We start from the raw sequence: 23559 nt of genomic DNA on the forward strand, positions 1-23559 counted from the left end.
TAGTTTTGGCCGTGGAGCATATTGTTCCCATTATTTCTATTTTCTTGTGTTCTATGGAAACAGTTTCTCTGCAGTCCTTGCAAACTGGAGGTTGACTGTGAATATACAACCCTTACAGGTTTAAACACCTACTTGGTTCCTTTTGAATACAGTATAGATCAGATTTGGTGGCATAATATTCTGGTGATTGCTTTAACTGTTTGAAAGAAGGTAGGACTCAATCCCTTTTTTTCCTTGGCAAGCTGTACACGTTGTTGCAAATGTGTTTTCATCACTTTTCGTGGCTCTGTGTTGCAACTATTGAGCATTAAAGTGGGCTTTGCTTGCACCACAGAATTAAATTGGAAGGACGAGCACCTCATGCATAACTGGACTCAGGTGTAAGCACTTTGCACTGCCAGGGGTCCTACAATGTTACATTCGAACCCTTGTGCAATGAATTATACACCCTGTCCAGTGTACAAACCAACCTTATGCGCGAGAGAGAAGGAGGTAACAGTGTAATCCAGTACACAAAATATGCCTTTTTGTGCCTATAAGAACACAGAACTGATGTAAGAACCATTTATATGATGCCATTATGCAGATCAAATGGGTTGTGTGGTATCTGATAATGAGGTTTTGTCTTCCAAGTGAGCACGGCTTTTGTAAACGTTTGATGATAAAAACCCACTTTTTTTTTTTTTTTTTTTAGTAAATCACTTTGTGTTCCATTTGGATTAAAGCAGTACTGTAGTTTATACTGCGAGTACAACATTGACCAAATTACAAATTACTACCACTTCCTGCTTTTATGACTGCATGTTTTAAACCATTGGGTGGGGGTTTTATGCTTAAACCTATGCTCAGTTTTTGCGTTTGATCCTTCCATATGGAAACAACCCTGCTGCAAGTGTTTGGTATGATGATGATTGAGGGTAGTGTAAATCTGCGACTACACAGACTTGCAACGATATAATTGGAGGAGTGTGCCATAAATAAAAGTGTGTTTGAATAGGCAGAGGGTTGTGTGTGTGCGCGTGCGAGGGTATTTTCTTTTAAGAGGCTTGAACTGCAGTTTTATCAGTCTGTGTTATGACATAAAATACAATTCCGAAATGAGAATTTATTAAAGAAAAAGAGGACAAGGGACCATTTGTCTGTCATCAATCACCTCCAAAGTAGACCAAAAAAATTATCGCAAAAATGGATCAAAGATAACAACCAAACTTCAAAACAAATGTAGAATCCAGCACTAACTTTGTACATTTTAAATGGTTTTTATTTATAAGTATTTTCTCTTTATTAACCGCACTGTGCGCATGCTTTTAATCCCAAAAGAGAAAAGGAAGACAGCATAAACAAACACCATCAATCAAAAACGAACTAAAACGATAAACGACGATTAGAGTGTTTTAAAAAAGAGACCCGACCTACTAAAACGGCATAAATAGGCAGTTTCATGTTGTTGGACATTTCATTAATTGCTACGCCATCAACTTCATCATTAATAACAATTGCCATAACAACAACAACATAAGAGTGAGAAGTACAGTAAAAAGTGCACCATCATCATTTTAACTTAAAAACTATACAGCTGCCAAAGATAAAATTGTTAATGACCAACTTCGAACAATATAGAAATGTTTCCACGACAAGTGTTCAACAAAGAAAGGAAGCTATCATTGTTGTATCATTCTTTTTTTTCTTCACTAAAGTAGACTATGTTGGATGATTAATCCCCCCCCTCATTCAATTACTTGTCCACGAATTTCTGAATTCTTTTCATTTTTCTCCCCCCCTTCATTCCGTACAGTCAGCAGAACAGGCACGGAAGCCCTTCCAGTCCTATATCAGATAGACCAGATAGATCAGACCAGTCGCCGTTTTGGAAACTAAAGTTCGGTCCCGTCGATTGAAACCGGCTTATAGCAGGACAGCCAAATCTCCAATTCTGACCAAATAGCAGAAGACCACCTCGATTCCCCGACTAACTCCCCAAATGAATATATTTGATCCTACATTTGCTTATGAGTTTTCTCACAGCAATCATCGCTCAAAGCGGCCTGTGATCCAGCTGTTCCCGCCACTGGCACCGAGCCTCCGCCACCTCCGCCCTCGCCACCTCCTCCGCCACCTCCCGCACCGACTGCCCCGCCATCCCGGAGCTCCTTCTCCCTCCTCTCCCTCTCCACCGCTTCCTGTTCGCTCTTGCTGCTGGGGAACTTGTCCTTGTTGTTCTCCTTTTTCCACTTCATCCTGCGATTCTGGAACCAGATCTTCACTTGCCGCTCCGTCAACGCCAGCGCGTGCGACACCTCGATGCGGCGTTTTCGGGTCAGGTAGGGGTTGAACAGGAACTCCTTCTCCAACTCCAGAGTCTGGTAACGGCTGTACGTCTGCCGGCCTCGCCTCCTTCCCGCAGCTACTGGGGGAGGGGGTGAAAACAAGGAGGGAAATGGGGGACGTATTATTAGACACTGGTTGCGCCATGGTAAACCCGCAAACATTAGGACGAATATTATGGAGTCCACGGCAGTATTATAAAAGAAGTGTATTATTTAAAACGATATGCTTTTTGTTGCTTTAATAATAATGAGGGATGGCTTGCATTACACATCGAAACAGAGCATGTGCATATAACAAAGCAGGATTTTAAATGTAAAAAAACAAAAACAAAAGGGATCTCTGACACACACATAATAATGGAGGGGAAAAGACCAATTATTGCAAATGAATCGTGAATGGATTTTGGACCTGCGCAAGGTCTTGCAGATTTGTTGCGCTGCCAGAAGAGCAATTCAATTCACAACAACTTCAATATTAAGTTTATAAATTATTAATAAACCCAACTGATTTTTAATTACTAATTTACCTACTGCAGGCCACAGTTCATTCTAAGGATATAGGTACGCGCTTTCACTCCAAATACTCGCCGTTATTATTAACCACACCCTGTGATCGTTTCATTTAAATTTTAAACAGTGCATTTATTCAACGGGGTGCAGTGAAACAAAAAAATGGAATACACATTTTTAATTTAAAAACTCAACATGATTTCTCATACAAACCGCTTCCATTAACATCAAAGGATAAATAAAATAAAATAAAATTAACACATTTAATAGGGAATGCTTGGCGTTCGACTCCCGACAGATTACACACACGGGGCATTTATGTGAGTGATTATATTTCCATAAAACTGTTTGTCCTACGCTTTGATAGCCTACCATAAAAGGGGATGGATGCGGCACACGGACAAATATGCCACTCGTCATAAAGATCAGACAATAAATAGAGTCGTAAATCACTTTTGGTGAACAAAAATTATCCAAGAATTTTTAAGATAAAAAAAAAAAAGCGACAATTATTTCAACTGAATAAAATTGTTGTGGAAATGAGTTTGCAATAGTTAGCGTAGATGTTTCTGTAAATGATCACAGCTCATTTTGGGGACATATATTGTTGCACAGTTCCCTTTAATTCAGTGGTGTTTATAGCACCAATTGACAACACAAGTTACCTCGAGACATGAGTAACATATCGGAAGCACGCTCCTCTCACGTTAAAGAAAAACAACCGAGTTGTTCCCGTTTTGTTCTCACTAAAATAGGCTATAGGCTACAACTTGAGCTTGCAAAAATAACAACAATGAAAAAAAGAAAAAGAAACATTCAAAAATGAATTCACATGGACAATTCTGCGCTTAGTGCTGACACATTTATTGATAAGAGTCTTGTCTGTGTTTTTTTTTTTTTTATGAATTTTTTTCTTCTTTTGTGTGTGTGTGTAAAGGCAGCATTTCCCACCATGGTTTTTAGGACATGGAGCTGAGAGCTACGAACACGGCGCGCCTTTTCCTGTTATGATTCTCACCACTGAACACAGAATACAAGAGCATTCATCACCGGACTAATATTGTAGCACGGAGCCCTCAGATGAATCTCGTCTTTGCTAGTTAATATTAAAAGCCGGGAAACGCGCAGAGGTGTCAGGACAATTAGTAGGCACAACCCACACAATCCAGCTCCCTGGTAATATACACAAAGGACCAACACGTTGCTCGAAGGCACCGCAGTTTACACAGGCTTGTGAAACGGGCGCGAAGACATTAAGTGAACTTGTACTGCCATTTTATACCAGCAGTGATGAATCACTGCCGAGGGCAACATGAGGGAAAGATGCTGTTTAGCTTTGATTGTTATTTTTGTTTGACTATAAGCCAATACTGTAAAATTGTGGAGGACACTTTCAAGATTCTCCTGAACCAAGAAATATCAAAACAAAATGTGTGCAGAAAGACTCCCTGCTGTGCTGTGCCACCGATCCGATTTGAATCAAAGAATGTTTCAGTTTCATTTACAGCTGCAGTTCTCCCTCTTTTGCACACACTGTGTTTGTGCGTGTGCTAAAAACTGACATAAAAAGGAATCTCATTTCTTTTTCTCTCTCCTTACACCCCCATCGCTCACATGCAGTCAGCATGGCCCCCGTGTAGCTGAATAATTCAGAAGAGCACAAGTAAGTCGTAAAAGAGAAAATGCAGTAAAAGTTTAACCCAGGTCAGAACCGCCTGTCGAAAGCAAGTCTTTGAGAGCTGCTAATACTGTTGGACCTCCAACAACTATATTCTATTTCCCATCTGGTGCAGACGGGGCTTTCTGATGAGGTTCACTTCTTCCTACACGCACACACGACCCCCACCCCACCCCCCAACACACACACACACACCACACACCATTCTTTCCAGAATCTGCTTCCCTTCTCTATGTGTTAGCCCATCCACCACAGTATGGTTGGTGCAATTTAAACCCTGAAGTCATTCACAAGTCGTGGTGCCGGTCACAAAACCATAAACATGTCTTTGTCTTCCGCTTTGAACACAGGAAGCCCCAATTACCTTCATTATAGTGAATGTGCAACTTGAGTCCACCGCCTCCCTTAAACTCGCGAATATTCGGCCCTCTCCTCCGGAGTAGCAGGTCACAGATTGGCTCGACTTTACGAGGATGATCGGCAAAGAGAGAGAAAGAAAGTTCTCACCTTGCGGCCTCATCCAGGGAAACAGCTGCGTCGGCGAAGGGCTCTGGTCGGTTCCCTCCGCGTCCTCGCTGCCGAGTCCGGGTGCACCTCCCAGCTTACAGTCGCTGTATTGGACCAAATCTGCGTCCTGCGCCCCGAAGAGCGTCTGCCTTTGCAGGGCGTCATATCCATAGAAGTTGCCGGACTCGCCGTGGCACGTCACCGCACAAGGGCTCTGCTGGTACGGATTGCTGGGCAGTGTTGAGGCGCTATGGTGATAGAAGTCCTGGATCTGAGGAGCGTGCTGGAAGGTGGCACCGGAGCCTGGACCGTACACGACAGTGGGCCGGCTACCGGCGAGGTCCTGCGCGAAGCCACACTCGTAATAATTCGGACGCAACGAGTCACCGCTTTTATATTTGGAAAAGAGTGAGTTGACGAAATATGAACTCATCTTTTGCTGATTTCTTTTTTTCCCCCCCGTCTGGCGAGTCAGAGTTCAAGTGAGCGGCGACGCTCTGTTGTGTTTGTCTGCTTCGGTTGTGTTTTCAGGCGAGAGAAACAGCCCCGGACGGAGAGAGACCGAGGGGAGGGAGAGAGTGAGCGAGGGTCTGTTGTGGTGTTCCCCCTCACGGCCACAACCGACGAGCTGATCTCGGTGACGACGAGCAGCCGGAGCGGGACCAGACAATGCGGCCGCCGCAGAAACTGCAACTCTCACGCCGATTCCATGAAAGATCCAGCGACGGCGAAACCTGCGGAGAAGGGCAAGTGGAGGAGGAAAGGCTGGCTCGCATCACAATTCCGGCGTTTGCGTTGAAAGCCGGAGCCCTGTCTTGCTCTCAAACAGCTTTTCTGTGATTTACTCTTCTGCAAATGACTTGTTTCATATTCTCTCTCCCCTCTCACACGCAGGCTCACTCTCTCTCCATCCCCCCTCTCCCCGTCTCCGTGTGTTTCAGGATAATTTGCATCTATTATCAGCTCTCCGTCCCATTGGCTTCTCCGTGCACGAACAAACATGCACGAGCGTGTGCACACTCGCTACACTTTCCCGCTGGCGTCGGCTGGCGCGCGTCTAATGCAAAGAGAGCGGAAGGATGGAGAGATCGAAGGAGAGAGAATGAGGCGGAGAATTGCGCGCGCGCGCGTGTGCGTGCGTGCGTGTGTGTTAATAAAAGTTTTAACCAATTGCACACACATCCACAGTCTGAAAATTATAATTGAAGGAAGATAAGAGGTTGTTTTCAATGCATTGCATCATTAAGAACACCACGTCCCCATTAATTGCCAAGCACTTCTTTCCTCTCCCATGTGTCAGTGCAAGTGTGGCTTTGGCTTCGGAAATAAACGAGCCGCGGGGTCTGGACGGCGCGTTCTGATCATTTTATAAATATGATCTTCATATACATGCGAGAAGGGAGGGTCTGCGTAATAAGCTCGAGAAACGGCTGTAAACAGTTTAAGCAACTATAAAGTCCCATAAAGCTGACGCGGTAGTGTTTGCTTGTTTACGTCCTCACAGCAGAGAAGCACAAAGGGGGTTATGAGCGCCCTTTGCGAGAGCGGAGGCCGTAAATGGCCTTAACCGAGCAAGAATACCACGGCTTTTAATTGTCGTTTCGTCATGCAGATGTCGCGCCTCCTGTCGAGGTGTGAGCTGTGGACGAAGGGATGCTTCCTAACGAGGGTTAAGTTGTAGGACGGCTTGCGTTTACATCCTCTCGCTTGATGACAAAGGTGCACTGATTAAACCCGAAGAATATTTCACGTGGACGGCACGTAGCCTATCAGGCCTTGAATCATTCTTCAACATCTGAACGTGCTCCTCCACATATATGAGAATAATCTGTTGTATTTTGTTTTGTTTTTCCTGATGGTGTTGACTCTCATTGTGACATTTGAACGCGCTCATATCAGGCAAAAGTGAAGTTGGCTCTATATTGAAGATTATACAGCGCTGCACGTGTTCCCAAAATGTCGCAGCTCCCATTTGAAATGGCTGCTGAGTAAATCATATTAGTACGCTCAATTTCACAAGGAGTATAAACTACAGCAGTATTTTCCCATCTATTACTGACTGGCCAAAGTTCATTGCACAGCATTTAAAACATCAAATGGTTAAGTTCAATAGTTGTTTTTTAAAGCCTGCCGTTTTCACTTGCCCATAAAACAAGTTTCTATGTGGTCAACCGCTGCTTATTGTCACCTCAAAGCATATTGGTAAGATTAGGCCTATGTTTGTTGGTTTGTTGTTTGCTTCTCCTCTATGTGTAAACACAATAAACTCAAAAACATCGCATGTATTGATTGCATTTCTTGAGTTCTTTCCATTCGCCATTTATTCTTATGGGAAATAAATGCATGAATATGCATGCAACCAATAAAAGTGGACAAATCCACACAATTTCAACAAACAAATAAATAAATAAATAAATGAATAATATACTTTGTGAATGTAAATAGCATATAGCTTTCTATATTTTTCCAGAGCCTGAGTTTAAATGTGAGCGGTATTTGCCTTCTCCTAATAACGGTGCAAGGGCGCCATCAAGTGGCCAGTTAAAATTAAAGCCCTAGAAGTGGTGTCCGTGTGCCTCAGTTTAATTCTGCGCAAGACATACAGACGGTTCTAAAATAAAAGTGTGTTCTCTCATTGGAGATGGTCAGCTGGAGTGATTGGGGAATAGAGATAAAAAAAAAACGACGACGAATCAGAAGATCACTTGAATGATTACTGATCAATTCAATATAAAATGATGAAAAATAATAATTAATAATGTCAACCGACGACGTCAAATCCATATTATTATAAATTATTATTATTATTATTATTATTATTATTATTATTATTATTATTATTATTATTATTATTATTATTATTATTATTATTACGAGTAGGCCAAGTCAATTTTCCTATTGTGTTCATCGTCACGGGAAGCTGTTGGCCACCCAATTGGACTTTGGTCGAAAGGCAAGCTGCATGGCCGAGACCGTTCGTGTTTTCATTGTCATTATTAGTCTACCTTTATCCTGCAGACAATGAACTTCTGGAATCAAAACAAATGACAAACTGGTGCTAAACACAATAAAAACACTAATAAGTGCGTTTAATTATTATTTTTTTAAACGGAAATGTGAATTTTCATTTAAACAAATAGCTATTATTAACATGTTGAAAAAAGTTGTTTATTTGAATATGAATACGTTATATGTTATCAATAATTAAGCATTAAATTGACTTAATATACAATTTCATAATCATAATATGAAATTAAATTGAAATATCTATTGGTTAAACTAATGTGAATAATAGTAACAATTGTAATATTACCTATCGCTTCATTTAAATTGTTGTTTAAAAAATATGATCGGAAACACAGCACAAATCAAATGACAATTATATTAATTTTAAAAATCAAAACGTTGGTGTTTGTTTAACTCATTCGATTGTCTGTCTTGCGCGTGCATATACGCGTACGCGTGCGCGCATCTGTGTGTGTGTATGCCAGCCTGTTAAATTATAGGCTGCAAACGGACTGTAAAAAGCAATTGTTCCCATTATCTGAAGAGCCTGCAGCACAGTTCCTGAGTTTTCAGCCTTTGGAAATCTGAGTGGTTATCAGACGAGTACAGTGAAATCAGAGAGCACAAGAGTAGCACATAAAATTCCCCCCCCCCCCTCCCCCCCAAAAAAATAAAAAATAAAAAATTCCGAACATGTATTGGGAAGCCGACAAGGCCTCTGAATGCATGCGCGTTCGTTTTCGGACTGCAGTCCGAGAATTTGCTCTGTACTGCACTCCCAACGTTTGTGGCTCCAGCCTGGGCCTCGTCCTGCCCTCTGGGCCGGAAGGTGAGGGCCCCAGCGTTTCAGCGTTTCAGGCTCTGGGTGTTTTTCTTTAGGGGGGCTGATTTTATGACCAGCGCTGTAAGGATGCAAGTGAGGAAGACAAAGGGAAACACAACAGAGGAGAGACACAGCAACACGTATAGACCCAAGCGGCCTGCGAAGATATCCCCACATGGCAAACGGCAGCAAAACCATAAAACTCCCCTTTGAAAGCACGGCAGAGGAAGGAGACGCTTTCTTAAATCGGGCCACTTGTTTTTACGTCGCGTTTTTACTCTAAAAGAGCTAAATTAAAAATCTGGAATATGTAAGTTCCATGACATCTTCCAGATATTTGTTGTCTCCTCCCATCAATTTCATCATCGAAAAATTGAAGAAGGGGCTCTGCGTTGTCTCTAATACTTTCAGTGTGTCTGTCTCCATACTGCCGCCTTCCCCTTTCTCTCGGCGTGTTTGCTTTACAGCCGTTTAGTTCTTAACCTTCAGAAATTTATACGCTATAAACTTTTATTGCCGTCATATCATTTTATTGCGGCACACCGCATTGAATTCCCTTTCTCTCTGCTCTCTTGCTCTTCTTTGCCGTCTTACTGTTTTTACGACAGTCGGCGGCTTCTTCCAACCATCCAATGCTGCATCCCTCATCACCTTCATACCCACCCACCCCTTTTTTTTTTCTTTCAGACCCCTGGTGCGTGCTGTACTTCCTTCTCCTCTCGTTTTGTTTGTTTCCGTGTTTGAAAATAGCAAGTGTGCAAAACAACGAGATGGAGACCCAACACATGGCAAGCTCTTTATGAGTCAATGTATTACAGTACCACAAATATTATTTTAAATGTTTTCAACGATGCAAAACGCAATTATTTAAAAAACCCAAACACTATTTTCTCCTTCAACTTTATGAACACCAAATACAAAAAAAAAAAGCTTTTTTTTGGGTTGCAAGAATCTGTTAGATCTTGTCTCAATTTGCGTGAACATAAGTGGGATTCATTTGATTCAAAAGACCAATGCACAGTTTCCACGCCACATGTTTTCAACAGAGGGGTCACGACAGGATTTATGATATGATCTTCTGCACATGCACTCTTAAATGAATGTTCTTGTGCAGCACCCCAAAAAACATGAGGCAATATTTTCTATAGGCTACCGCTTATCCTGTTCACGGTCTTGTCAGTCTGGACTGGTCGCAAGGCAATCTGTAGGCACATATTTAAAAGTCATATCACAGACATCACACAGTTAGGCTTACATTTTATCTACCAGATGCCATGGAAACTTTAATTGGTATTCAAATGGTCCCTGTTCACCCAAATATGAGATAAATCCCTGCCAATCAGTGAAATGCTATGTATGGGATTATAATCAACATTATTTTTACATTGTAATATAATTAAATGTACTCAGAAAAAAAGCCGATATAAACCTATGCGATATACAACAGATTAACGTAACATTTCATTATTTTAAAGGGGACGTTAACACAAATATTTTCCTTACAATAGTATGTTCTATGAAGCCCCACTTATATTGTATTTGGATTGAAATTGTGGAATAGGAGTTAAGCAGCAAAAAAATCCACCCATTTTGTATTCATCTCAAGGGGCGGCCATTTTGGTACTTGGTGTCCACTGAAAATGACAACACAGTTGCTCAGGGCTCAACAAACAACCAATCACGGCTCACCTGTTCTATGAGTTTGGCCATGTGATCTTCACAAGCTGAGCTGATTGGTCCTTACCTGAGCCCTGAGTAACTGTGATGTAATTTTCCACAGCAAGCGGAAAAATGGTTAAACACGGGTGGATTTTGGTGCTTAACTCATATAATACAATATGAATCAGAATGTCGTGTTTATACTAGTAGGAGTGCATATAACACATTAATGTAAAAAATAGTTTGGGGTTGACTTCCCCTTAAATCAATGTGACCTATGGAATATAATCAGCACAATCTCACAACAGTATTGTAATTCTAATTTTTCTCATTAGCAGTAGCAGCAGCAGCATTAATATACATAAAACAAAGTTCATAAGATGGCCTTGTGTGATACAGTTTGTGTTGTATAAATGATGACAATATAGTGCAGCATGGAAATGTCATTGTTGTCATAATACGTACACAACAAAATAAATAAAACCACAAATACATTGCTGTCTACTCATTTGAATGGTATTAGACATGAATGAGTATTTGTTAAGGTCACACACTGTGGGGGAGCTGCAACATGCGCTCCTAGTGTTTCTGTTTGATGGCATCATACAAGCGCTTCCTCTGTTCATGTCACTGCAGCTGTAACATGTGCAGAGCAGCCAGCAGCGGTTGGCTTACTGAGTCCACAATGGTGGATGGCATCTTACAGCCAATTGCATCATGGGGGATAATTCTGTTTTATAAAGGTCTGAGGAAGAGGGATAATATCTGCTTGTTGAATTATTGATGCGGAAGCGTAAAGGAGTTGAGGGAGCGAAGAAAGACTGTTACACATGCCGGGTATCTGTAGACAGGTACGGAGAGATATTGATTTGAAAGGGAAAAGAAATTCAAGACATATTGGTCATTTGGCTTGGCTTCAAATATCTATTTTACTGATGCTGGAACTTAGATTAAAATATGAAGACTTTTTAGATTCTCACAATGATGATGAAGCATGCTACTACTACACTGCAGACATTGATGTGTTTTATTTAGTGTTGTTCCGATACCGATACTGGTATCGGCAGAGGTGTCGATACTGCATAAAAACAGTGGTATCGGTATCGGTGACTACTCACAAGTAACATGCCGATACCATTAATTCCAATGCTAATATAGGACTTTGGATGCAGCATCTTGTGTCTTGCTCGTGCACAACATTCACTGATATGTGACATGTTCACTGCGTGCCGATCTAAGATATCCTATTGGCCCTTAAATGCTCTGAACCAATGGCAGGACAGCTTTTTCATGTTGAGGAAAAAAAACCCTTAAGTATCGGTATGGTATCGGTATCGGCCGATACTGCAAAGCTGGGTATCGGTATCGGGAGCCAAAAAAACGTATCGGAACAACATTAGTTTTATTGCTCATTCACAAAAAAAAAAAAGGCTCAGTCTGCTAGATTGAGATGAAGTCAGTTTTAGTGATTGTGTTGTTGCGATGACTTCAGCAGCACACATGACATCACACTGTATGCAAAACAAAACAAAAATCACAACATGAACTGCTGTCTTGATAATAGAATGAACATGATAATAATTGTGTACCTTTGCTTTACTGATCACTCTCTAACTGTGACCTCTCCTCCCATTGGATGCTCACAAAGCATCTCTCACGCTTCTCGGTGTGCCTTTATAACTGCCTTTATCATCTTACCTATTAATTCAAAATGAATGTGTATTGTTGTGAGCGGCTGCATTCTCTTAGATTTACTGTGCCGCGTGTCAAAGCAAACACACCTCTTCACGCACGCACACACACACACACACATTGTGGGGCGAAGCAGCTTGCAGTCAGCGTTCTCAGGCTGGAGGGAGGCCTGCAGCTGCAGAGGGAAGGCTGTCTGGATTTAATGAAACCCCGACCCTGCTATAGACCTCAGTGAAGTATCACAATCATCTGCTGTCCTGTGCACAGATGGTTTATGGGATAGCTTTGTTGGGACCGCAGCAAATCCGCTCAAAGGCTGCAGCTTCATTGGTCCAGCCTTACATTGAGGGCTCACACAGAGTCTGTGTTGTTCAGCAACATTGTTGGAAGGCGGCAAGCACACACATACTGGATAGAAATGAGGACCATTGTTTGAAAGGTATACACTTTTACCTATAGTATTCCTTTTTGAACTGAAGATCAATCAGCGATGATGACACTAGGTGTGTTTATTAGGGATGTCACGATAAGGGCAATGTCGTGATATCGTGATATTAAAACTGCCACAATATCGTCGTCGTCATGTTCACAATATTTAAAAGGAACACATCTGTTAAAAAAGTCAGGTTGATTTCCATTTGTGCAGTTCTAGCACCCTCTAGTGGCTAGTTTATTAGTGTAATTTAATTTTAATTAGGTATGTTTTGGCCTTCTATGTTTACAATCTATGTTTTAATCTTCTATGTTTAAAATATGTTAATTGTCAGACGAAGGGGAACCTAATTTGCTTGTGAAGCGATCATTGTGTGCTTGCATTAGCAAGTAAGTGCCTCAATATTGTTATGAGAGATTGTAGGTGGTTTATATGCATTGCTGTTATGTACGAAAGCACAATATTGTGTTTTTTTTTTTTTAGTATGAGCTCTTTTTTTTACAATATTGTGATGTTTTTTAAATATCGCCAAAGCCCCCACAATATCGTGATAATTATCGTATCGTGACCTTCATATCGTGACAATATCGTATCGTGATGTTTGGACATCGTTACATCCCTAGTGATTATAGGATGGCTGGTGCGTAAAAAAAACAACTTAAAAAACAAAACAGTAATTTCTGGTTCCTTTTTGGGTTTATTAAGTCCTTAATAACCCCACTGGTGTACAATAGCATTATATGGAACCACTAGAAATGAGACTGCAATTTAGAAGCACCTTTATTTTTCCAGTGATCCAAAGATTAATATCTAAGAGCCATTTGGTTTTCATTTGGTGCTATATAGAACCTTTGGATAATCGGTTGGTACTGCATCGGACTACTAAGAATAGTAGAAAAGTGGTCCCTCATCATTACGGGCAAGACAAACAACTTTGTTTGCATGGCATAGCATAGCATAGCATAGCATAGCATAGCATAGCATAGCATAGCATTTAGAACCCTTTTCCTTTTTAGGTGAATTTTTGGGAATAATATTCATTTATTTTAATCTAAACAATTATTTCGCTATAAGACTACTCATTTTTGCATCATTGGAGCATTACATAAAAGTACGGCTAGGCGAGTACCAATATCAGGTATCGGGCCAATACGAGGACTTATTTCAAGGTATCAGTACTTGTGGTGCTCGCTCTCTTGTAGTCTTGTAGATGTTTTACAATCAGAAGCATAAGGCACACATGTCTGAAAGATGCCCACTAAGAACTCATTTATTTATTTAGATTCATTGTATTGTGTGTTCAATACACATATTTTATTAACAAAAGATCATAAAAAAAGATCATAGAAAATTGCCATTAATTCCATGCAATTTTTGAGAGAACATGCAAAATTGGGTTATGTAGTTCTTCCTTTAAAATGATCCGTCACTGTTACGGATGAATTTTATGCATCAAAATGGTATCGGCACTTGTTATCGGTATCAGTGACTCTACTTAAGAATTGGGTATTCATACTGGTATCAGTCTGAAAAACAGTGGTATTGAACATCCCTAAATAAAGTGTTGGGAAATTGTTCTTTAGTGTGTGTGTGTGTGTGTGTGTGTGTGTGTGTGTGTGTGTGTGTGTGTGTGTGTGTGTGTGTGTGTGAATCCACTTTGAAAAATCAAATTTGCAATAGAGATATGGAAATATTTTCTACTCATATAGGCCAATGAAATTATGATTTTGGTAACACACAAATGCAGCCTATTTGTGTTGAGCATTTTATTTAAAAAAAAAGAAAAAAAAAAAAAAGGATATCCTCGTTGGCTTTAGATAAGACACTGGACTTGTCGTCAGACTATTATGACGCATGCAGACATAGTGGAAGGGGGAAAAAAAGCACACTCACGGACAATTAAGAGTTTTCAATTAACCCAATTAGCGTGTTTTCGGATGCGGTATTCTAGGATGCAGCAAATACAGGAAGAAGGGATTGAAACCCATAAACCATTATCATTTATATTCATTTTTTCAACAATTTCAACAGCATTTGACTGCATGATTTGCACTTTTAAGAGACCCCAAAAATGTGTCCTCGTGTGCTTCTCAAATAAAGAATAATGATGTAAACATACGTTCGGAATCCTCCCCAAAAATTCAATGCGCTTTTTAAAAGTTCAATTTTATTAATATCTCAAGGGGAAATCTATACATGCACAATTCAATACACACTGTTTTGCTGCCGCGTGGGCCTATACAGTTACTAAGAAGCAATTCAATACTGAAATTGAATGCGTTGGGTATTGTTTTAAGGAGGCAAACTATATCATGTCTCAGAAACATAATCCCATATTCAATATCTGCAGCAGGAATCGTTTCTTTGACTCTTTTACGAATATTTTATTTAATCAGTAAGAACCTTGTGATGTTATATGCTATTTATTTATTTATTTATTTATTTATTTATTTATTTATTTATTTATTTATTTATTTATTTATTCCACTACAGACTGTGTTAAATAATTAATGGTATGTTTTGACTTTTTGCCCCACAATTTCGAAACTATTTACTCGGAACAAAAATAACAATAAGAACAACAACCCAAAGCTCATTGGTACACATATAATTGTAAATGTATACCACATGAGCACGGAGTTTATAGGCCTTATTGCGAGTGATGAGGTCTTCCAAATTCAGAAGCCAACCTCCGTCCACAGGATCCCAATGCAGGGTACGTGACGACGCCCGGAATGAATGCGCCGATCATCTGCGTGTGGGGGTTGCGGCGTTTATGGCTTTATGACAGTCTTTTGGTGTTGCAGCCAAACAGACGCCCCTCTCCTTTAAACTCCAGTGTGCAACCGAGGAGACATATTTTCAACACATGCTCATGCTTCATCTTCTCCTTCGCCCTTACTTGCGGTTGTCTGTAGTTATCCGTCTTTCCGCTCCCACTCATTTCTTCCCACAGATAGGCCTAAATGAAACCTGCATGGGAACTAATTGGACTGTTATTTTCATTGGCTTTTTTTCGATTTGCAACAAAGCAATTCTATCGTTTCCGAAACCTGCAAGTTGTTAACAAACCAAATTTCTTTTCACGCTGTACATTAAATTAGCGGAGTGCAAGGCAGTCACAGGAAACATTGCCGTAATTAAGTCTCTTTAATAGAAATCCAGCATTAGAGAAACAAGTGATAACACTGAAAAAAAAAACAGAGAGACGATAACATTCATGAAGGGACTTGAGAGCGCCACGATTATGCGGGACGCTTGTCAACCTTTCTTCACAGATTCCAGTTGCCGCATTGAAGACGAATTGGCTCCATCATATTTATCAAAAAGTGTAAACATTTCTATCAATCACAGGAAGCGTAAATATGACGTGGCGTGAAATGAGATAATTGAATGTTAGTTCAGTGTTGGTGACCAACTTTCATTCAAATAACTGCAGAGGCATGACTGATTTGAGAGCATTTTACAAAACAACAACAACAATTTGAAGAGGAAATTTGGTTTCTCAAGAGGACAAATGTAGACAACTCAAAAAGACAAATTACTCATGTTCTGTAGAATAAATAAAAAACACATTTTTAAAAGCTTTATAGCCTATTTTTTTTGTTTTGTTTTATTATTATTATTATTTTTATGCAAGCATTCTCCTCTGGACGTTCAGCCACTTACAAAGAGTTAACGAAAATAACACATATAGAGCGATTTGAGGCATGCGCAATCAATGTAAACATTTTAACCTGAAATATGCATGTGACGCTGTGCATCAAGTGTCTGTACAAAGCGCTTCACTTTGCAAAGACTTGTGCGGCAAGAGGCTCGCCTGCATGGCCGATGTCTTGTTTATGGTCCGCCCATAAAACTGCCACCGCACGCCATTTAAATACGACGACACTTCAAATATCATAAAACAAGATGACCTTCTAACATGGCCCTTTTCATCAACTCTCCGATCAATAAAACTGTACATAAACCTACTGTATGTTTTGTTGAATGATGTTGACTTATACAGCTCCAAGCGATGCCATTATCAGAAAAATAACATCGATATTGCGATTGAAAAATATTCTATGTGTTGGCCCTTTCTTCAGTGCGATGTTGTATTTTGAAATTACTTGCATAGCAGAAACATATGAAGTGTATAAAAATAGAGCGCCTTTCTGAAATGCACGTGATTATTTCAGGCAATTTCAATGTGCTTTTTGTTTTGTAGCATCAGAAATTGCGTGCATTTTAAAAACGGGCCCAAAACATGACAGCCCTTCTATATATACGTGGCCTGGGCAGACCAAAGACAGGCGCATCACCTCAGTGGCTCTCAACAATAATGCGATTATTTGTTTTCGAAGGAAAAATCGATAAATTATAATTCATGGAATAAGAGCCTGCCACATCGAATTAAGAACGAGTCGAAAAGTTCCAATTTATAATAGCTTTTTAGTCCATTTGAAAGAAGATTTAACACTCTAAATCTGCTCATTACTAAGATTAAATTGAGAATATGTAGGCTATCAACGTGTGCCACCTGGTCCATTCTAATGGAATCATTTCAAAAGGAAAAGCCCCGTGTCAAAGATAGACACTGGCTGCGAGGTTATTAATGACCACGTGATTTTCTCTGTGTGCCCTGATGTGAGTGGCACCACCGTAAATACCAAAAGTGCATGGACGCATCTGTCCGAGTCCAAAACAAACGAGTTCTGTCCATGAGGATAGTGGTGTAGACCCTTCGATTTCCAAGAAGACAACATGCTTTGCAGACATGATCTATTCCGTAATGCACAACTAACAATAAACGATCATTGGGAGGGAAACAGAATGGAGTCAGCAGTGATGCTTATTCTCGTTGAGGTTGCAGGTTTTGTTACTAATCGTACAACGTGGACTGAGTGTTCTCGCGGGGTGTGAGCGTGCAGGATGAAGTCGGTCTGCATGGTTCTATAAGTGCGTGCGCACGCTCCTGCAAATCCTGTTAATCCTTAGGCTGATCCTTGCTCTGTTTCTTCATTTTCATCCTCCGGTTTTGGAACCAGATTTTGACCTGCCTCTCGGTCAGGTTGAGCGCTCTCGCCACTTCATGGCGACGGTCGCGCGTCAGGTACATGTTGAACAGGAATTCCTTCTCCAGCTCCAGTGTCTGATATTTGGTATACGGGCACCTCTTCTTCCTGGAGGAGCGTGCATGTAACCAATTGGCGGAGGGGTCATCTGCATGGATGAAGGACAAATACATACATGGTGTGCATTAAAAAACAAACAAACAAAAACAAGCACAAAATCAACTTTCCAACTTTAAAGCTGCTCAATGTAGAAATTTGCCCAAAAATATCTTTACAATAGGATTTTTATTTGACCATTTATGACTCAAACATCTGATAATTAGCATATGAACACATTAGCGGGTCACGATTAGCGCTCTTTTCTGGCCAATAGTTTTCAGACTGGATTCGTATTTGAATTTCCCGCCCTCAATCTGCGGTTGTGACTTCATGCACGCATTGCATACGTGAAGAAAGGAGTGTGCATGCTGGTTCATTTTTCGGTCACAGTGGCAGTAGCGATTTAAAATTCAATTTCCTTCAGCTTTAATTAAGATGAAAAAAAACAACAACATTGTTTTAATAATAGGGTTACGTGACCGAAGTGGTTGTTTTATTTGACACCACTGCATCCAAACAGACTGCAATTAAAGACAGAGCCTACTAGGCCTACGGCTAGTCCCACATGCAGTTTTTTTAATGACTTCCTTTTGATACCCAGTGCTATGTGCAAGAAAACATTTGTCTTGACTCTGCTGCATGAAATTTCAACAATGCAAGCAGAAAATTAAAACTGCTATATGCAATAGTTCGACACCCATGGCAGTCATATATCATAGGCTACTTGCGATGGGCAGTGATCGTGATTGTCTTTTATACACAACTGATAATACACACAGTGTTACAATAACCCATATTTGACATATTGAGGACATGCAAGTTTCTATTACAGGGTGCACACAATAACCAACATGCAAAGCTAATAACGATATTAAAAATTCAGTATTTAGACATGGTTAAAATGAAATGGTTAACATTAAGTTATTAATAATCGTGAAAAATACTAGTGATAATACTGCTTCAGTTTTTTTGGGGGGGAGGGACAGATAACTCCCGGCCATTTTCACTGAAGCAACCCCCGTTGCTCCCAGCTGTTTTACTGGATTTTGACTGATTTTAAAAGCCCCACAGAATATTGAGTTCTATTGCTATCAAAACATGGAACCTACAAAAAGGAACATTCGAGTCTTTTCTTTCATCAGGAAAAAAATATATATTTTTGTATGTTTCCGTTTTGTAGCAATCAGAATAGATTCATTTAATTGATATTCACATTTCTGGTGAAAACACTATCAAAAAGAGCTTGTTGTTGATCTCACTCTGCCGCCATCTGCTGGCCATTTTTTGTAGTAACTACCATTATTTTAAGCCACCTCTTCATGTCAGAAGCTGCACCAAAGCCTTCTGTATGCTCTTGCATAAAAAAAAAAGACATAAAAAAAAACGTATAAAAAAACGTATAAATATGTTTTTGGGAGTGAATGAGTTAACAGGACCTCCATTGGTGTTCTTTTTCCCAATTGAAAAAAAAAACTAATTAAAATTCATATTTATTTTTTTATTAATATAATACAGTTCAACTTGTCAATTATGCCACTCATGGAATGAAAGTATTTTGAGCAGTGTTCAATACTGGCAAAAAGCTTGTGAAGGAAGTGAGGAAAGGCGTCAAAAATAAATAATTTTGAACCACATAGTCAAGCAAGAGAGGATCTTATGGAATAAGAATGTGTTTGTTTTTAACAAATCAAAATGCAATTTCAGCAAACTGTCGATGTGAAAGTTAGGGAGCCTTCATATCTTTGCTGCATGTTGCAGCTCTCGACTCTCCCCAACAGTTAGTCAGTGGCCATCACCAGTTCGTATATGTCCTTAATACGCTGTGTAATCAATTAACTCCAACATGGCTCAAACGTAAGGTATCGATTTCTTCCGAGGGAAAATAATGCCTGGTAGGGAAGCGAGGAGAAGATGGATGACGAGACTTGGGTGTGCAGTACTTGTGTCACTCGCTAAAGTGGCTGCTTTACAGTCGTGTATAATCACTTCTAGAACAATCCATTACTGTGTAAGCTGCGCCACAACCATGGCTGTCACCCAGGAAGACAGAACGGTCTTGAGGATGGTTTACTTGAGAGGATAGGACCGATTTTGACCAATGGAAAGAAAGCAGACAGGGGGAAAATGTGTGCTGTTGGTGCATTATTACTGTCTTGAGGTTCTTGTAGCTGTAACGGAAATGTCCAGCTGAGATGTGGCATGGACAGACACGTAGATGGAAGGGACTGATACTCCCATAAAGCAGGCTGCTATAGCCTGTGGCTGTGCTACATGAAAAATTCAATTGCTGACCAATGTGTCTTTTCCTGCATGTGTCCACCATGATGAATGCAGCTCGCATGAAAACAGTGAGCGGAAGGCCTATTGGATTAATATCGCATCCCGTCTCTCGCCTTTTTCTCCCTCCGCTTGCAATTTCACCTTAATAGTTCCAGAAATTGACCCCTCATATATCCCAAGGCACGTTATTACATTTCTCTGTCGTATTTTATCCCCACCCCCCCTCTTGTACATTTCACCCAACCACCAACAGCAGCACGCCAATTAATGGGGTTGTTCACCCTGTGATAACTTAATAAACTTCAGAGGTAATAATTTTCCCAGCTCTGCCGGCAACAGTAACAGCAGCACAAAGATTGAAGTGTAATATTGTAGTTTGTTCTGGATGGTTGCCCAGCACCAGTAATGTGAAAATAATCCGTTGTCGGGTGTTCAATTTAATTAGTGTGGTGTATTGAAAGGTATAGCTCGAACTTTATGGTTAACTCTACACATATAGTGGCCATTTTGAGAAGTGCTATCTATACCTTTGGGGAAATCACCAAACCTACACCTTGCCAATAAATACCAACTAGAAAGAAATACAGTTGCTTGTCAGTTTATGACAGAGCTTCTTCTTCTATGACATGGCACAATGTTTAGTTGGAAAATATTGCAGTCTGTAGTAGTACTCAGAATACAATGAAGTTGTACACAATACAACTCGAAAATGTCCTTACATTTACTTCTGTGATTAGCTTGCACGCTGAAAAAGTACTTGATTCCGTTCATAAACACTAGAAGTCACAAACTCACTCCAACCAACATTTAACCACAGACACTACACTTAAATTTGCTAACATTAAGAAAGACTAGAACTATAATGTTCCGAACAGTATGTCCATCAAGTCAGTTCACTTTTGAGTGCAGCCAAGCAATCCAGCTGCTGGCAATTGCTACTTGGGCAACAGTAGGGGTGACTTGCTTGCATTGCAAAAGGAAAGATAATAAGCATCCTCTCCAAAATGTCAAAACCATTCCACAGACCAGGGCAAAACAGCCACAAGTTGACCAGAGAGAGCGAGGCAGGATAATGTGGAATGAATAGAGATGATTATATAGATATATAGATAGATTATGTGCTGCCGTATATACTGCATGCATATGAACGTATACTGCATGCATACACAACTGTTATGAACGGTGACACAGTCAATTTCGGCAATTTTACTGGAAGAAAAAAAGACTATATTAAGTAGCAGTCTAAACAGAGTAAACTTTACTTTACATTTGGAAGAGAGTAATTATATATATATATTATATATATATATATATTTATTTTTATTTTTTTTAATCAGGAACAATTGCAGAACTTAGCCAATCTACCAGCTGAGCCATGACACGCCTACTATGTGTCAGTATAAGTGGCTGGAGTCAGGTGGAATTCTCCTACCGCCGACCATTTTTGGTCTCCTTTTGGACACACCAGCAATATATTCGCAAACAGAAGGTGTGACGTATCTCAATTGGTAGCGTGGCTATCTCCTATGCTGAAGGATGTGTGATATTTTTTTTGATAGATAGATAGATAGATAGATAGATAGATAGATAGATAGATAGATAGATAGATAGATCGATAGATCGATAGATCGATAGATCGATAGATAGATAGATAGATAGATAGATAGATAGATAGATAGATACTCTCAAGTATCAAATTTACTCCACTCTGCCATGTAGATATGTAAACACATATAGAGCACTGCACATTATTTGCACGAATGAGCAAAAATGCTATTATAACATGTATCAAGAGCAGCAAGTGATTTAACATCATCCTGCCTAGGAAAAGTACATTAAGCACGTTTCATTTACCATCCATCATTTTTTTAAAAATACGTTGCACTTGGCTGTTTTTGAAATGTGTGAGGGAGGGGAGAGGCATATTAACCACGCGAGATGCACAATTCCTGTATGTGTGTGTGTGTGTGTGTGGGGGGGGGGGGGGGGGAGGGGGGGGGGGGGGGGCACGTATTTTTGCGGGCGTGCGTGCTCGTGCGTAAAAATAGTAATACAGCTATCTTAAACTTATTGTGAATTTTATTTTGAGAAGTTAGTTGTTCGTAGCACCTATAAACCCTCGTTTAATGTTTTGTCAATTAATTGCAGGGTTAACAAAATCACAAACGTAAAAAAAAAACAACATATCAATTAGAGTCCAGTTCAATTAAAATGTTGGACTGTTTCCAGAGGTCCCTTCTACTGGACCAGCTATCCTCTCTTGGTGTTTGAGTACAGCTTTAATGGTTCGAGGGCACAAAGTGGCTTATTGGCTCTCCGGCTCTTTGTTCTTGTTTTACAGCAGCATTAAAAGCATTTACAATCGCTCTCCACAATCATCGTGCGTCTCTCTGCAAAGTGCTATTTCCTGCCCTAATAACTTACTTTGATCTAGGCCCTCTTTGTCTTCGCTCCCCTCGCAAGAGTCATTATTTTCTCCGAAGCCCGCACCGGGGATGGCGGCCGGCGGTGCCGTGGATCGGGACTCCAGGATATATGTGGCGCTCTCCAGCTGGTCCTGCCCCGCCGATTTTGGGTGGGCTTTCACGCCAGGATGGCCGAGGTGGGGCTCCAGTTTGACCTGGCCGCTCTGACCCTGGCCCGGGAAGCAGTCGGAGCCGCGCGGGCGCGCATTCCAGCCACGAGCGGAGGTAGCGAGTGTCCGTGGAAGGGACGTGTTTGTGTCGGTATGTACGGGTGGTAGACCGTCGGAAGACCGCTCGCGCCATGGTGGTGCGGACTGAAGGACTCCAGGGTGCTGAGAAGAGCGGAGGCTTTGGTTGGAAGCTGCAGGATGGGTAGGAGTCGGGCAGCGAGATGCTCCGATGAAGCTGCCGAGCCGGGCTGCCTTCCACCCATTTGCAGCTGCGGAGCTGGAGCCGGAATATTGGACGCTGGGAAAATGAGCAGGGGTCGGAAGTTCATCGCTCTCGTGACTTATGATGGAGTCCACGTAATAGTTTGCTCAGAGTCCCAGAAATAGACATTGTCGGACATTATCTATCAAACACTTACGAGTTCACTAAATAGAGAAGATGAAGATAGGCATGAGGAGATTTTCTCTTTCTCTCTTCTCCTCATCTGCCCTTTGCTACTTCGCCCCCCCCCCTCCCTCTCTCTCCTCTCTCTCTCTCCTCTCTCTCTCTCTCTCTCTCTCCCCCCCTTTCTCTGCCTCTCCCGCTCTCCCCCTTCTTTCTTTCTAAGCAAGTTGCTCGCTACAAGTGTTGCAACCTTCATTCTCAGAGGAAACTGATTGGCTAACGCCGACAAAGGGTTAAAGCTTCGCTGGAGCGTAAATCAACCCCCCCCCCCCCACCCCACCCCCCCCCCCCCCCCCCCCCCCCCCCCCCCCACCCCCCCCTCAAATAGATCGCCTTCTCCAGTCCTGCATATATATTCCCATGTTTACATCATGTAAAAGCCTTATACAAAATATATTGCCAGGTCGT

General features: G+C 40.9%; 1 protein-coding gene and 1 pseudogene across 2 annotated transcripts; both read right to left on the reverse strand.

Moving 5' to 3' along the window:
• Positions 1-1755: 1755 nt before the first annotated feature.
• Positions 1756-5835, reverse strand: LOC144027636 (homeobox protein Hox-B8a). Of its 2 annotated transcripts, none has more exons than XM_077535476.1 (2): positions 5023-5835; positions 1756-2404 (listed from the first exon to the last, which is right to left on the reverse strand). In XM_077535476.1, the coding sequence occupies exons 1-2, from the start codon at positions 5453-5455 to the stop codon at positions 1998-2000; spliced, it is 840 nt and encodes a 279-aa protein (XP_077391602.1). In that variant the 5' UTR covers positions 5456-5835; the 3' UTR covers positions 1756-1997. The 2 variants fall into 2 exon arrangements, with proteins under 2 accessions (XP_077391602.1, XP_077391518.1); XM_077535392.1 differs by having other exon boundaries at positions 1756-2407.
• Positions 5836-17604: 11769 nt separating this feature from the next.
• Positions 17605-23097, reverse strand: LOC144027746 (homeobox protein Hox-B9a-like; annotated as a pseudogene).
• Between the last annotated feature and the right edge of the window lie 462 nt (positions 23098-23559).

The sequence above is a fragment of the Festucalex cinctus genome, chromosome 1, assembly GCF_051991245.1.
Source record: "Festucalex cinctus isolate MCC-2025b chromosome 1, RoL_Fcin_1.0, whole genome shotgun sequence".
NCBI classification, from domain to species: Eukaryota; Metazoa; Chordata; class Actinopteri; order Syngnathiformes; family Syngnathidae; genus Festucalex; species Festucalex cinctus.

Coding starts and splice junctions, on each gene's coding strand:
- LOC144027636 (XM_077535392.1), bottom strand. CDS start 5,455: ATGAGTTCATATTTCGTCAACTCACTCTTTTCCAAATATAAAAGCGGT. Junction 2,408..5,022: donor TCCCTGGATGAGGCCGCAAG/GTGAGAACTTTC, acceptor CCCCTCCCCCAG/TAGCTGCGGGAAGGAGGCGA.